Source organism: Chinchilla lanigera, unplaced genomic scaffold (assembly GCF_000276665.1).
Source record: "Chinchilla lanigera isolate Chin_1 unplaced genomic scaffold, ChiLan1.0 scaffold00032, whole genome shotgun sequence".
Classification (NCBI taxonomy): Eukaryota; Metazoa; Chordata; class Mammalia; order Rodentia; family Chinchillidae; genus Chinchilla; species Chinchilla lanigera.
Window position 1 is genome coordinate 15,775,480 of NW_004955433.1, and position 15,208 is coordinate 15,790,687.

General features: G+C 44.7%; 1 protein-coding gene across 1 annotated transcript; it reads right to left on the minus strand.

Moving 5' to 3' along the window:
- Positions 1-12: 12 nt before the first annotated feature.
- Positions 13-12,649, minus strand: Prss54 (protease, serine, 54). Its single transcript, XM_013516274.1, is given in 6 exon segments — positions 13-937; positions 2,104-2,235; positions 2,988-3,246; positions 10,845-11,016; positions 12,564-12,612; positions 12,614-12,649. Coding segments are annotated over 6 exon segments (1,185 nt in total). The 3' UTR covers positions 13-400.
- Between the last annotated feature and the right edge of the window lie 2,559 nt (positions 12,650-15,208).

Consider the following 15,208-nt stretch of genomic DNA (forward strand, 5'->3'; position numbering starts at 1 on the left):
TGACCCATTAAATGATTCAACACTTTTTAATCATGAGGTCCTCTCACTGTTCCCTGTGCTGGCTGGTGTCCTCCACTCCCCAGCCATGCTGATTATCACCTTCCTGGCCACATCTGATGCTGGGGACTGTCTTTACAGCCTGGCCTGAACCATTAACACCGGTGAAAGAACCACAGGGCACTCTAATGGTTTGACATTTAGTTCACAAGCACAAATGAAAGTGACCTTCCCACAGTGGGAGTGGAACAGAGGAGGGAGAGCCAGCCCGGCACATGCCGTGGGTCTATCTGCAGCAGCCCAGGCATGCAACTGTCAAAACGAGACACCGCAACAGCATGGGGGATGCCTGGCACTCAACATTCTGAGTTTTCTCTTCAGTTTGATGGGTTCACTCCTAGATCTACACACTGCTGCCAAAGAAAACAAGCATGAAGAAAACCAAGATGATTTTTTGGGGCTGCACTGTGTCCTGACCTGCAAAAGACATCTTCCCAGCCTGCCCACCATTGTAGTCATAGTACATGTGTTGACCAGCCACCTCTATAGAACTGTCTGGTTGCTGTAGACCTTTTACCCTATGGTCTAGACTATGTCTAGAGCTAGAGCTGTTTGCTTGCTTTAGATGCACCATGGACTTTCTTTGTCCTCGGGAGTAGGATTGGGACCATCCAACTTGGCCCTGTTGAGAATATGCATTCCGTGTCACGACGGCAGGGAATCTGCGGTGGGAGAAATGGATCAACTTCTGCCAGTGGTGGAGCGAAGACAGAGGAGGGCCAGCCATGCTAGCCTGGGATGTTATCCAGTCGCTGTAGTCTTCCACCTTGGTGTACAGATAGAAGCCAGGGCATTTCTCACCACCGTGGGTCAGGAGTCCTCTCAGAACCCACAGATCCAGACCCTGCAGCTGGCACATCATGGGGCTTCCTGGCTCCCCCTGTGACAAAGGACAGAAGACTTCAGGCCTCAGAAAAGAACTTGTTTTCTTTCTTAATAGATCCTTGTGCAATTTACTATTCATTCTAGAAATGTCTTGTACTGGTTTTCCCTGGAAATAGGGCAAATTATAGGATACTCTTTCAAGTCTAGACAACTATGACTACAAATCCAACGTGGTGACTTTTAGTTTTACTGTACGAATTGTTTGTGGGCTCCTGAAAATTGCCTATAGCTTCCTGATTTGTATTTTATTTTCTTGCCCCTTTCTAGTAATATAACAAGAATCATCCCTGTCTTTTAGTGTCTTGTCTCTCGAAGGTTGGTATTTCTTTCATTCCTGGCTTGTGCTGATTTTATTTCCCTGTTTTCTCTCATTTTGCTTCCATTCTTCCATCTAAGCGGCCCCCTCCCATCTGCAGCCCTCGTGGGATGGGCAGGGAGCTGGGCAGAGCCAGAGTTCCCAGGAGCACACACTAGACTGGGGTTTTCTCTGAGTTTGAACATGGGGGCAGGGCTTATATAAGTGTCTGTGGGTTCTGTATGTACCGTGAGACAGTAGGATAACCATATATGTACAGTAGGGCTTCATACAGAAAACCCCAGTGTCTGATAAACAGTAGCATTGGAGGATGCTAGTCACAGTGACCCCCACACCATAGACCTGCTTGAGGTATATTTGCCTATAGAGTTTAGACTCACATTGTCACACTTTTAGCTTGTTACAGAACATCTGTTGCCAGCACTGTGGCACACTATACTCCCAGCACTCTGGGAGGCTGAGGTGGGGGCTTGCAAATTCAAACCCAGCCTGGGCAACTTAGCAATTTAGCAAGACCCTGTCTCAAAATAAAAGTAAAAAATAAGCACTGCATGTGTAGCTCAGTGTATAGGCCCAGGATTCAATATTCTGTATCATCAATCAATCATCAATCATCAATCAATCATCTATAACTCAGATATCCTTAATTGCATTACAGAGAAAATGGTAGCTGGTTAGTCCATCAGCAGATTTTTACTGAACACTTGCTATGTGCCAAGTGCTGTTCCCTTCAGAGACATCCATGAATCCCACATCATAGTCCCTGCCCTCATGGGGTCCAAGACCCCCTTAACATAACCAATGCTTACTCTCAGGATTTAGCTTCTACTTTATTATGTTCTTACCAAGCAGACAGCATCAGTTTCCCGCTCTGTGTGACTGCCACAGCCTGTTTTCTGGAGTTTGTGTAGGGGACACAAGTTGAGGTCCTTCACAGAGATTCTCCTCAGGATACTCATTGTCATGTGATTTCCTGTCTGGACCATGCAACAGAGAGCCCATGAATTGTTAAGAAGGCAGCCCCTTAAGTCAATGCAACTGCAACTCACATATACAAATGGAAATAAGTAGAAAAATGTTCCTATGAATCTCTTGTCTTCACAGAAATCAGGACTGGTATCTGAGTTTATACTGAAAACTATCTTTGCTTTGCATTTAAATGTGTAATCATAAAGAGTACACATTGCACCCTTCCTCTACATCTAAAGAATGTCTTTGTTTCTTTCTTTCTGGAGAATGACAGAAAGCAGGGATGACTTAGAATAGAAGAACAGCCGGGCTTGGTGGCGCACACCTGTAATCCCAGCACTTGGGAGGCTGAGGCAGGAGGATCACTGTGAGTACAAGGCCAGCCTGAACTACCAAGTGAGCTCAAGGGCAGCCTGAACTGCATAGCAAGACCCTGTCTCAAAAAGACAAAAAAAAAAAAAAAAAAAAAAGAATAGAAGAACAATGAGTGCTGGTTCCCCTAATACACATTCTGGGAAGTCCGCTACCTGTGTACTTCAGTTTGCGGACAGAGATAGAAGACAAAGAACCAGTGTAATGTAATATAAGGAAGGCTCCAGAAAGGACAAGCATGGGGAATCACCACTGATTATGGGGAGTTCCAGCCCAACTGGAACCTGGAGCGACCTGAATTGTTAAGATAAGCCCTAGAACAGTTCATCCAAGTCACCCCCATTGCCAGCACACACACAGCCTCCTCTAGGAGAAGGATTGCATTAACTGCAGATGTGGGATTCCATCCTGACACCCAGCAGTTCTGCAAGGCTGGGAGCCTAGGCAGCTCCTTCCCCAGGTAGCAGATGGGCTGGACCAGATCATCGAAATGTATCGCTGAGGCTGTCTTCAGGAGGGCTATGTTATTGCTCATGGAGTTGTTATCAAAGTTCTTGTGGATGATGATGGTGCCGACCCGGTACTCTAGGTAAGCATTCTTTCTGGGATCCATGTTAGCTATACCAACCACGATGATCGCATCCTTCCTGGAGAGAGAGATAGCAGAGGAATCTTGAGAAACCGAGAGAGTAAGGATGCTTCACCAGCCCCTGTTTTCCTATTTACTGTATTTTAAACCTGAAATGTTCACCCTGCTCATCTTCCCTAGATCAATTTTTGCTCACTTCTTTGGATTTAGTCTCTGGGAAATCTTTTCTGAACCCCTAGGCTTGTACCCTTCCCTTATGAGCCTGTGGGATCTTGGGGATGCTTCTGTCCGAACACCATTTATCTCTCCAACCAAAGATGACCTGTTAATGTGTTACTGCTTGTTAACTTTTTCTATAAACAGTTTTTTTAAAAAGATTGCTTTAGTTGTACCAAATATGTAACCATGACTCCTACTCTTAGCACTTAATATTTTAATACACACATCTTTTCAAGTGATAGACTCTGTAAATACTCTTTGGAGAAGTTTTGGTTTTAATAATGCTGGATTTAAGTGCTCGCCGTTTCCTCTCTTGGGAATCACCCAAGGACCTATGAGAATGAGAAGCAAATGTAAACATCATAAAACCAAGACTCACTAGAAAATCCAAAGCTCAGAATCAGGGGAAGGGCAGACAAAAGCAGGGAAAGACAGCAGGAGTCCGTGGAGTTGTAGATGACATTGCTACCGAGCTTAGAAAAAGCTGGTCAGGACGGTTCTCAACAAAAAAAGTGAAAAGAAAACCATCTCCCTCACTAGAATGAAAACCAAGTTGGAGGCAACCTAAAGGAGAATAAGAACCTCGGGAAACACAAATAGGGAGGCAAAAAGTAGACTGAGAAAAGTGATCAAAATGAAATAGAAATTTAAACAGATTTTTAATGGCTAGAGAGGAAAAGGACAGACTGGTGGTCCAAGGACAGTGTCTGAGTCAGGCCCTGTTGCTGGGACAGAAGACCTGACAACTACCATTTAAAGGGGAAGAAGTTTAATTTGGCTCACAGCTACAGTCCAGGGTCAGCCAGCTCCAAAGCAGAATCGGCATGGCAGAGGGGGCATGGCAGAGGAAAGCTGCTCGCATGTGGTGGCCAGGAAGCAGAGAGGGAGGGAGGAGTTGGAGAGGGAGCTACACCCTTCTAGGGCAGCCCCCAGTGATCCTCCTCTTCCAACCAGGCTCCACCTCCTAAGGGTGCATTTAGGTCTACAGCCGCCATGATTCAGTTGCCTTTCAAAAGCCCTGCCTATGAGCACACAAAGCTTGAGGAAGAGGGTGATATAGAGAAAAACCATAGCAAACAGCCAGAAGGCCACAAGAAGAGTAATCAAAATAATGAAACAGTGTCAGGCGTGGTGGCACACGCTTGTAGTCCCAGCACTTGGGAGGCTGAGGCAGGAGGATCATCGCGAGCTTGAGACCAGCCTGAGCTACAAAGTGAGCTCAAGGCCAGCCTGAACTGCATGGCCAGACCCTGCCTCAAAAAGAAAAACAAAATAGTAATAATGAAACAGCAAAACTATTTCAAGACATAATTTAAGAAAAATTTCCAGAAATAAGATTTTAATCTACAATTTGGGAGGATACTCTACCCTGGGGGAAAATGATACAGAATAACCCTACTGAGCCATAACCTGGTCATGTCCTCCTGGGAAGTAGATGGCACACTCAAAGTAAACTGGGGAGAGTTCATTAAAGAACTCTTTATAAAGGTTTTGACAGGATGTGGGGAAAGTATTGTATGATGTAGGGTGAGGTCACAACAGGGTGCTGATGCTACCTGTGGGCTGTGGGAAGAGAGGGACGGTCTGTAGGGACCACTCAAGGGACTAAAGACACTGATTTGACTCCTCCACGCCCTCTGATCTCTAGTCAGTGCTTCTATTGGCCAAACCCAACTGGAGCCTGAATGCAAGAGAACCCACATGAGGCAGGCTTCTGGGCCCTAGTGGGGAGTGGGGGGAGCAGAGAACAGATCTGAAGATGGAAGAGAAGCAGGATAGCCAGTAAAGTTGCTGAGACCTGAAAGAATCCTTGGGCATCCAGACTGGCAAAGAAGAAACCATCCTAAATTTGGCTATATGATGTATTATCTAACCCAGAGAACTTGTGAGAAAGGAGGCGCTAACAGTGGGAAGCTGTTATTTTTCCCCCGGGACACATGGACGTATGCTTACCCTACTTGTACAGAGAGTCAAATGACCTCAGACTCCTCCCCAGCAAGATGAATACCAGATGCCAGACTGGGGGTGGGGTCAGATGGGTGCTGCCTATAAAATCCTCAAAAGAAAATGAACTGTGAGGGGCTGGGGATTTAGCTCAGCGGCAAAAGCGCCTGCCTGGCAAGCGCAAGGTCGTGAGTTCGGTTCCCGGTACCGGAGAAAAACCAAAAAAAAAAAAAAAAAAAAAAAAAAAAAGAAAATGAACTGTGAGCCAAGAATTTTATTCATAAGTGGTCATTCAGGTTAAAGGACAGTACAACATAATTTTTTGTTGTTATGTGTTTGTTTGCTTGTTTTTTGAGACTGCGTCTTGCTATGCACTGCAGGCTAGCCTTGAACTCATTATGTAGCACAGGCTGGCCTCAAACTTGTGGCGATCTTCCTGCCTTAGCCTCCCAAGTGCTGAGATTATGGGGGTGCACCAATAAACCTTGCAGTACGAAATTTTTGAGTATCCAAAGACCAAGGAAATATGCTTTTGGACAGCCTTTTAAGAAACTACTTGAAGACGAATTTTAGTCAAACAGTATGCAATGAAGAAAAACTAGCGAAATGTCAGAAAGTATGAAGTTCATTATAGTAATGGACTAAAATTGAAAGAAAAGCAAAGCGTTTGAAGTAACAGGTATAAAATGTAATAAGTACAACTGAAGATGGAAATACAGACATAGGTGTATAGGTCGATTTTATCATCTGTTATGTGACCTATAATGTATTACTTACACACAGTTAATATGTGAGGTGTCACAGCTGTGTAAGTATGTAGAGGAATTGAGGTGAACACTAAAACACATACATAGCCCATTAAAATTGGGTGATGAAAGAGGAGAGAAGTGAAAAGATGGGAAGCCTGACACTGGCCATAGCAGAGTTTACAAAGGATTGTCCAGCTCGAGTCATTCGTAGGAAAATGGGTGCACCTTGAGACCAGAATGTTAAGTGAAATAAACCAGATATACAGGCTTAAATATCACATGATTTTTCTTATATGAGAAAGTCATAATATAAATAAGTTGTAAGGCAAAATAAAAGATAAAAGGAAGCAGGGAGGTAGACCTTTTGCAAAAGGGAAGGAGGCCGAGTGACTGAAGGAATGGGGAGGGAAGAGGAAGGGAGAGAAAGAGGAGCTAAGATGTTGTGGACACACACCGACTCCCCACAGGGAATGTGACCATTATGAACTATAAACATGGAATAATACAATAAAAGCTTTAAAAAAGTAGTGCAGAAAGGAGCAGAGGTTTTTAGTATCTTCCACGACATTGTGGCTCTAAGATGAAGGCAAAATGAAAGTACAAACTCCCTAAACTCGTCAGCAGACACATCTAAAATGAAAGAAATATCACAGGGTAGAAAGAAAAGCAAGAGGCAATAAAAACAGAAAACACAGGGGCTGGGGATTTAGCTCAGCGGCACAGCACCTGCGTGGCAAGCGCAAGGTCGTGAGTTCAATCCCTGGTACTGGGAAAAAAAACACCAAAAACCAAAAAAAAAAAAAAAACAGAAAACACTACCTAAAATGAGAAAAAGAAGCAGGAGTCGCATACTGAACACCAGTTCAGAGCAGAAGGGCACCGAGACAAGGAAGATTCTTAATGCTGACTAGGAGTTCAGTCTGTTGAGAAGACCTCACGGGTGCAAATATCTGTAGCAAGTGACAGGACTCACGAAGAACAAACTACAGGAAGTAGGACAATGGCAGAAGCTTCTTCCTGGTAGGATATTTAAATTCATTTCTATCACCATGACAGGTCAAGTAGAGTCCTCCCTGCAACTTTACATGTTATATACACCAAGCACAGAGAATCAACTTTTTAATTTACCTGTGGAAAAGATTCTCATGGACCACATACAGTAGATATGACAAGCTCAACAAATTCCTAAATAGATCAGCATGCAGTGTAACCCAAAATTAATAATTTTAGAAAAAAGAAAAAAAAAAAAAAAAAAAAAAAATGGGGCTAGGGATGTAGCTCAGCAGTACAAGTGCCTGCCTAGCAAGTATAAGGTCCTGAGTTTGATTCCCAATACCACCACAACAAAAGAAACAGCTTGTAACTAGAAAAAAAAAAAAAAAAACCCAAGTAAACAACTCTAGCATCCACGTATTTAAAAATTCCATCTTTAATAAAATCCTTAAGTCAAACAGAAAATCTAAACCGAAACAGCAGGCTAGGTAGAAAATATGAATAATGAAAACATTGCACAGAAAGCAGAAGTTCAATTCAGGGCTAGTTGGCAATAGCTGTAAAGATTACAAACACATCTTTTTTAGCCGTATCTTTCCACAGCTAGCTTGTTCATGCTACAATAGAATTGCAAATGTACTTGTGTAAAATGACATACGTACAAGTACATTACAGCGTTTTCTGGTTCTTATAAAAGATTGGAATGACCTAAATTTCTGCTATTAGAAGACAGTGCAATTATGGTTTTATCTATGATGGGTTACGGTGCAACTGACAGAAGGCTGTGCATTGGTGAGACCTCCAAAATGTATAGGAAAATGAAAAAAATAAGGTGGGATAATGTGTATATTGTGCCACCAGTTGTACTGGAGAATGTTGTGGATGAAATTGCGTCTCTCCCATCCCCCAAATTCATATGTTGAAGCTCTGTCTGCCAATGTAGCCATATTTAGAAATTCAGACATTCTGGAAGTAATTAGGTAGCCCAGCACAGTGACACGTACTTTTAATTCCCACACTCTGGGAAGCTGAGGCGGGAGGATCTCCAATTTGAGCCCAGACTGGGCAAGTTAGCAAGTTACCAAGAATCTGTCTCAAAATCAAAATAACAGTAAAAACTAAGTCCCCAGCACTGACCAAAAAAAGAGGTAATTAAGCTTTAAAAGATGTGGCTTTAATCCAAAAAGATTGGCACCTTTATATGTGGAGAAAAATACACCAGAAGTGAGCATGTGCAGAGAAAAGACCATTCAAAGACTCGGCAATAAAGCAGCCATTTGCAAGCTAAGGAGAGAGACCAAAGGAGAAACCAGCTGGCCTGTACCTTGGGCTTGGACTTCTGGCACCAGAACTGTAAGATACAGTTTTTTCTGGTCACCCATAGCACACTGATGCAAATTTTGGCACTGAGAAATGGGATGCTCTGTAACAAATACCTAAAAGTGTAGAAGCAGCTTTGGAACTGGGTGATAGACAGAGCCTGGAAGGGTTTTGAGGCACATGTTTTAAAAGTCCAGACTGCCTTCAAGGGACTATGGGGAGAAAGACGAGTGTTAAAGGTGATTCTAGTGAGGTCTCTGAAACAGGAAGAAAGATAATCCTTATAATAAAATGGCAACCAACAAACCAAAACAAAACCGAGTTGGCTGGATTGTGTTCTTATGTTGTGTGGAGAAGTTAAAAGTGATGATCTTGGGACTCTAGCTGAGGAGATTGCTAAGCAAGGTGTAGAAGGTGTATAGCCTGGTTTCTCCTTACTGCTCATAAGGAGAAGAAGAAAAGTGCAAGAAGAAAGACATGAAGAAGGGATTGATAAGCAAAAATGAACAAGAATTTAAAGATCTGGAAAACTTCTAGTCTGTTCATATTGCAAAAAATGAAAAAATCATGTCCCGGAGAGAATACTGAAGGGTGTGGTTAGATTTCCACTTGATAAACAGATTATGGATTTACCAGGAAAAACCCAGCCAATGTAAAAGCAGAAACGGGACAGAATGAAGGAAGGCTATCAGATTTCTTGGATTCTACGGTGCAGGATAATAGAGAACTGTGCCGCACCCTTCAGAAGAGAAGAAGGACACTATTGGATTCAGAGATCAGCAAGCCGCCACCCCCACCACAGCTGAGAGTGACAGGCCTGGGGGACGCGGCTGTCTCTTCGGTTTAATGGGTCAGACTGCCACCGCCCGCGTCTCCAGCACGAGGCCTGGGGAGGGCCCACTGCCCGGCAATGGAGCGATGCTGCCACCACAGGGAACCCAGGGCACAGCGTCAATCCAGAGGGAAATTCTTGAAATTTGAGATCTAATGGGATTTGCTTTGCTAGGTTTTAGCTTACGTGGGACAAATCATTCTTGCCTTCTTTTTGATTTGTCCTTTTTGGAATGGAAATATCTACTTTACGCCTGTCCCAACAATTGTATTTTAGAAGCACATAACGTGTGATTTCACACATTTCATATTTGGAAAGTAATTTTCCCTCAGGATAAATCAAACCTTGATTCTCAAGAACACCTGGCTTAGGGGACATTTGGATTTAGGGTTAATGCTGTTGGGTTAAGATTTGGGGGGCTAATCTTGGAAACAACCCAAATGCCCATCAGCTGTGAATGGATAAAGAAGATGTGGATTTTTTTTATACAGTGTAGTAGTACTCTGCCATAAAGAAGGATAAGCTTGAGACATTTCTGGGTGAATGGATGCACCTTGAGACCTTACTGTTAAGTGAAATAAATTGGACACATGTATATAAATACCACATTGTTTCTCTGGTGTGAGAAACTGAAAGTGTAAATGAGGACCAACGTGTATAATAGGTATTGTGAAATAAGTGTTCAAATGGAGAAGGGAAAAAGGGAGGGGGGAGAGGGCAAGGTAAGAAGGAAAAAGCAAAAAACAAAATGAGAAAAGAAGGAAAAATGGAAACAAAGCTTTTGTAAATGGGGACACAAGCGGGGTAGAAAGGAAGGGAAGAGAATGGGAAAAAAACAAGTTATATCATGTACAGGTACAAATTCTCTATGATGGATGTGATCCATTATGTATATCTAAAATGTACCAATAAAATCTCATTGGAGGGAAAGATTTGGAGGGGGCGCTGCAGGATGAGGTGAATGTATTTTGCAAGCCAGAAGGACACGAATTTGGGGGATGCTTAGGCAGGATCTTATAGGCTGAATTGTAACCCTCCAAAATCCTAAGTGGAAGCCCTGGCCGCTAATGTGACCATTTTGGAGACAGAGATAACTAAGGTTAAGTGAGGTCACAAGGGTTGAGCACCCGTCCAAGATGAGGGGTTACATTTTAGGATGAGGGAGAAGGCGGGAGGTGTCACACAGCGGTACAGCGCTGGCCTAGCATGTGCCAGGCTCTGGGTTCCATTCCCAGCACAGAAGGAGGAAAAGGAGGAGAAGGGAGGAGGAGAAATGGGGTTGGGAGAGGGAAGGGGGAGGACAAGGAGAAGAAGACCCACCAGGAATGCACACAGAAAAGGCAGTAGCGTTTGCAAGGCGCTAGGAGAGTGTCAAAGGCAAGGGCTCAGCAGAAGAAGCAGTGAGGACATCCTATTCACAGACGCGCCTCCAGATTGCAATAAAACCTGCATGAGTGTCCTTCCTGTGCAGAACAGGGGAGGGGTCACGCCCCTTTTCAGTGTTGCCTCCCACAGTCTGAGGAGACCCATTGTAAGACCCTAAGGCTGGGGTAGTAGCAGACCGGGGAGCCCTCCTGGCCCTGGGGTGAGAGTACTGGCCTGTGCTGCAGGGCAGATGCGATGCTGAGGATCCAGAACTGGCTGAGGATGCAGCCGAATGCCAGGTGTGTGTACTGCGAGTCCTGCACAGACACCACCCAGGGGAACTCCATGGCGCCGACCAGGTTCTCCTCAGATTCGTCCACCAGTGAGGTTTTCTGGATGCCACAACCTGCGGAGGCAGTGCAGGCCTCACTGCAAGGACCTGGTCCGCGGGGCTACCACCATCCACCAGCCCCCCTACTCCTTTCCTGCTGGTCGTCGGCCTTTCTGGCCATTAACTCCACCACTCTGTTGCTTTTCTCAAACAAGGAGATCCTCTTTGGTGTAAGAGATTCTTGGGGGTACCCCCAGGGGACTGTATGGGTTGGACTATGGGTGACTTATTTTCAACCATGCCACACTCACTGTTGCCAGGCTCTAGGCTGGGGACTAGGCTGTCAGGGCTGGATTTCAGGAGTCCATCCCAGTGACATGCTAATGAGTGATGGCCACAGAGACAGAAATGAGAAAAGGGTGTGTGCCCTGAGGGTACAGAGGAGGAGACAGGAATTCTGTCCGGGGCTTAAGCTTAGAGGGCTTCCTCTTAATAGTGACCTTCGATGTGAGCACTAAAGATAATTTCCAAACCATGATACTATGGAGTCAGCTGTCAACTGCAGTGGTATCATTAAAAGACCACGGAGGATCTCTCCGTTATGGGACATCATATGACCAAACATCTCCACTAATGGACCCTTGGAGACTTTTCTGGGGATGACATAGCCCGTTGTTACTAAGATGATGTTGATAAGGCCACTAGGTGCTTCAGAAACCTCCAAACACAAGATTCCTTATGTAGGTCTGATAGTCTTCCCTGGGAATTGGCAATCTGCTAGTGTTTCCTAATCCTAAGTGTGTGTGACGACTTTCGACTTTCATTCCTCAGAGCCCTTGGACCTTGCCAAATCCATGGAAGACCAGGAGATGGTGAGGAAATCTGACCCGGAGACAAAATGTTTGTCCTGGTTCACCTAGCTGTGGCTTTCTAAAGGGAGAGAGGCTCTGTCTCTGTTTTCCCATGATTCTCTGGTCTTTTGGGGGGTTACAAGGAGGCAGAGGAGGTGGAGGCAGCTGAGAAAGTGCAGTGTGTGTGTGTGTGTGTGTGTGTGTGTGTGTACACGTATTTCTCTTGAGTCCCCCATCTAACCCCAAGAAGCAGAGCAGAGCCAGCTGCAATGACAGTGAGGCAGGACAGAGCCTGTTTTAGTCGGCTGTCCCCTGTCCCTCTTACTTGTCTAGGCTGGACATTTTAATACTTCTGAACAGCCTTGAGGTGTGGTGAGGAGGGGACCACAGTTGATACCTCTGCCACTTGAGGCAGCGGGGCTCAGCCTGCAGAGGAGCAGTGTAGTAGGAAGGCAGGGTGGGCTGAGGCCGGCCTCAAGCTGATTCCTCCTTTCCGTAGCCAAAGGCTTTTTTCCTACCACCCTCCTGCCCTCAGGAGTAGCCCTGAGGCATCAGCTTGAGTAGCCGGTGACCTACATCCATACCCCATAGCTCACTACGTTTCCGGTTCCTGCACCAACCGAGCTACTGGCTTCCTGGAGCAAAGGCTGTGAGTCATCTGCCCCCGAGTTCTTCTCTGGACACTAAGGACCACTTCATTTTCCTAAATGATTCCCCCTGCCGGGCCACATGGGCTGCCTGAAGTCACATGGAAAAATGCTGTGTACTCACTGGCAGAAGAGTGGGACACATACAGCAACACCAGCAGCATCCCTCTCATCTCTGCCATCCCCAGACAGAACCACTGCAGACACCATGGGCAGCTGGGGAGAGAGAAGGTCTAATGGCTCATTGTCTCCACAAACACACTCAGGGCTTTCCGCTTTTCCCCAAAGTAGCAACTCCCACCCGCCGGCATCGAAGGCCCTGTCTCTTCCTTTCCACCCATAAAGGTTCCAAGACGTGGGAAACCAACTTGTCACTCCCGCGCTTGCTCCTGTGCTGTAGAGTGGCAGGAACCAGCTGCCTGGCACGGATATTCAGCTAACAGTTGGTAATGTGGCCAGCAGAGGCAGGCAGCCTTTTTGCCAGTTTTCTTCTCAATGCAACCCAGACCCCTGGACGTCCCAGAGAGTTGGGTCTCTGAAAGGGGTTGGTTTTTGACTTGTGGAATTGAACTCTTGCTTTAACTCTGTAGGCATAATATGCTGCTGCTGAAAGAAAAGGCAAGGTTTTGGTGGAAGCTCACCCTGGCCTTAATGTCTCCCCATGATTTTACCCCTCCTATTAAACTCTGCTGGCTTAAAAAATCCTGGGATTATTTTTCCACTAGTAATAGCCCCTGCATGTTTACACAGTAACAGCCCCAGCATTCAGCTTAGATCATTCACACAAGCACCCCAGGAGGGAGATGCCCTTATGGTCCCCATTTTACAGATTCAGAAACTGATGCTCAGACACTGAGTAACCACAAGTGCAAGGTCACAAGCTATCAATTTGTAGCCTTGGAATTTGAGTTCTTGTCTGAATCCAAAGCTCTTGGATACTTTACCCCACACCATACCCCCACACCAACACCCTTGCTTCCAACAAGCCATGGTGTCCTGAGGGACCATGCACGGTTCTAAGTCACTACCTTCCCTTCATGACACTGGGTGGTTCTTGTTCTCAGGATAGTCCTCAGGGCTCTTCTGTGAACTCTGCCACTAAAAGGGAAATGAACCTGCTCTGACCTTACACAGCAGAACTCAACAGAGGAGTTTCTTCTACCACCTCAGGAAGAACGATGTTCCATTGTGACATCATGGTTACCATGGCATCTCCAAGCAAATGTCTGGACATGGGGACCTAGGAGGAGCTGGAATGAAAGGAGGGAGGCTATTCTGGAAGCCAGGCACTCCCCAGGTGTGGCTGAAAAGACTTCCCTTTTGCTAGATCACAGTGTTTCATATAGGATTTTTGGAAAGTATATTTACGAGTTAGGTTAATCTGCAAATTTCCTTTTTGTACTCATCTAAGTAATACTGGCCTCATGGAACTGGTTGGGAAGACAGAAAGGACCAGTTCTCTAAAGCTTTGCAGAACTCATTGGAAAAATCTTTGGACTTGATATTTGCTTTATTTGGAGATTCTTTTTTACTTTGACTTATCTTCTTTAGTACCTCTAGGACTAGAAAGACTGCATCCTTAGCAATCCTTTCTCCCTGGCTCCTTTTAACAACTTTTGCTTTTAGTATACTACAGTTTCACTATGATAAGTTGAAGGTTAAATTTCTTTTTATTTAAGATATGCCATGTTTTCTAGCTTTGTGTATTTTATTTTCCTATAGGTTCTGGAACAATAACAGCCCTTGTCTTTTCAAGTATTGACTCTTATTCTCTTTACACTCCTTCTGAGAGTCCAAATAGATATGTTACATTCTCATTTTATTGTCTCTGTCTCTGTCTCTGTTTGTCTGTCTGTCTGTCTGTCTCTCTCACACCCAGAGACTTTACACTGTGTGCAGGATGAGCTCAACTGTGCAATTCTCCTGCTTCAGCATCCCAGAGTGCCAGGATGAGAGACATACAGCTTATTCCTCTCTTTTTTTGGTCTTTTTTTAAAAAAAACTATTTTCTCTTTTGGTACCAGGAATCGAACTCAGGGCCTCACACTTGCCAGGCAGGCACTGCGCCACTGAGCTACATCCCCAGCCCTTCCTCTAATTTCTTATTGTAGTTTTCATATATTTATCATCTTTTTTCACTTGTTTGTGTTCTGATGATTACTGTGATATACTTTCCAGTTTGTTAATTCTCTCTTCATCAATGTCTAATTTTCTGTTAAACCACCCTCAGAAGGTAAGTCAACAGAGAAACTTTTTTCAAATTTCTGCAAGATTTATTTTTACATCTCTATCTGCTTATGACTGTATTTTTGGGGAGAACATGTCCTTATTATTAGAGTCTTCATTTCTTCACTTTGTATTTAGTGGTTCTATATTTGGTACCCAAAACTTCCAAGATATTTGATATTTGCTTTATTTGGAGATTCTTTTTTATAAGAGGTTTATAAGAATTCTAAATCTATTTTTTGTTCTGTCTGCTGTCATACAAAGTGGCCTGCCTTGCGTTGTGCCTTCATCCTAACTACCAGTCTTAGTCTGGGAGGATGAGGGCTCTAAACTGGGTAGGAGATCTGTGCGAGAATTTGCTCCTCCCACTGCTGGTCACCAGAGGGCACCACTAAGCAGGGCCTCTGGCTTGGTTTCCCACCTTCCGCGGGTCAAAGACTGGATAGCACCTGCCTTCAAGAAACCATTCCTTTCCCAACTGTCAGCAGCTCTGACCTCAGCTTACTTCTTTTGGAATTCTCTCCTAAAGTTTGCGGGAACAGT